The sequence below is a fragment of the Suricata suricatta genome, chromosome 10 (assembly GCF_006229205.1).
Source record: "Suricata suricatta isolate VVHF042 chromosome 10, meerkat_22Aug2017_6uvM2_HiC, whole genome shotgun sequence".
Taxonomy (NCBI): domain Eukaryota; kingdom Metazoa; phylum Chordata; class Mammalia; order Carnivora; family Herpestidae; genus Suricata; species Suricata suricatta.
In genome coordinates this window covers 131,083,675-131,084,885 of record NC_043709.1, presented here as the reverse complement: position 1 = coordinate 131,084,885, position 1,211 = coordinate 131,083,675, and the positions used below count along the sequence as shown (strand labels likewise).

At 60.4% G+C, this 1,211-nt stretch overlaps 1 protein-coding gene across 1 annotated transcript in view; it reads right to left on the bottom strand.

The window, feature by feature from the left end:
• ITIH5 (inter-alpha-trypsin inhibitor heavy chain 5) overlaps positions 1-1,211 on the bottom strand; it is a 72,140-nt gene that overhangs the window by 2,673 nt on the left and 68,256 nt on the right. The window contains exon 11 of the mRNA XM_029955593.1: positions 814-1,016. Coding sequence (XP_029811453.1) covers positions 814-1,016 — 203 coding nt within the window. The remainder of the gene's footprint in view (positions 1-813; positions 1,017-1,211) is intronic.

Below are 1,211 nucleotides of genomic sequence, written 5' to 3'. Positions count from 1 at the left end.
ACAGTCAGGCGGGACGGCGGGCAGTCCAGGGAGGGCACAGTCAGGCGGGACGGCGGGCACTCTGGGGAGGGCACAGTCAGGCGGGAAGGCGGGCACTCTGGGGAGGGCACAGTCAGGCGGGACGGCGGGCACCTCCCAAGCCCCTATCTCACTGCTGAGCCAGAGCGAGGACAAGCTGACATTTAGCTCAAAGGCTGGGAAACCTTGGAGACAACAGGGTGGGGAAGGAGCCCCAGGATCCCACGTTATGTAAGGACATTGTAGGGTCACCCGGCCGTGGGACGCTCCATAAGACAGCCTTCCAGAAACGCACCCTCTCAGAACTGAGAAATGCCACACAGCCAGCCCTCGGGCACCGTTCCCTGCATGTGACTCGGGGGCTTTTCACACACTGGCCTCTTCCATCCGGCCCCTCCACACACTGACGAGATCAGAGCCCTTTCTAGCCCCGCGTTGGACGCTCACAGCGCTGTGGGCTCAGCATCTGTGTCGTCGGGGAACTGACAGAGACTCCAGCCTTCCCACCTTACAGCTCTCGAAAGGGAAGGCATGACCTACACGGCACCTGGTCACCTCCGTTATCGACCACAGCCTGACGGGGCTTCGAGGGGAAGTGCGCCAGGGACGTGTGCCCAAGGCCACAGGAGTCACGCTGAGAGCAGGGCCCTGCACACGGTCCACTTCTGCCAACTCAGCGTCCCTGACCCTCAGTGTCCGTGACCTTAAACACTCGGATGTCTGTCTCGAGGACAGAAGGGGCTGTGGTACCTACCTTGCCCTTGCCCGGAGGCCACAAGGGAGGGCAGAACTTACCAGAACCCTCATGATCAGAGATGAGCCTGAGGATGTCCCCCGGCTGTCCGTCGATGGTGAAGCAGACAGTGAGGTTGCTCAGGGGGAAATCCACGACGAAATGGGGGTCTCCATCCACTGCCGGACCAGTGAGAAACAGGACAGAAAAGACAGAAAAGACGTTGACCGGGTGCTTTCTGTGTACTATTTTCTCATGCGTTAGTCAGCCTGCCCCTGATCCTCAACGTCTGCGTGAGGAAGAGGACAGGGAGTTGAAGCCCGCCAGAGTCACGCAGTGTGTGGCGTATGTGACCCCAGGTCCCCGAAATCCAGACACGAGGCGTTCGCCCCACTGCAGTCCAACAAAACACTTCCTTTCTCCCCTGACCGCCTGTCTCGGGAAGACACGTGGTGAGAGC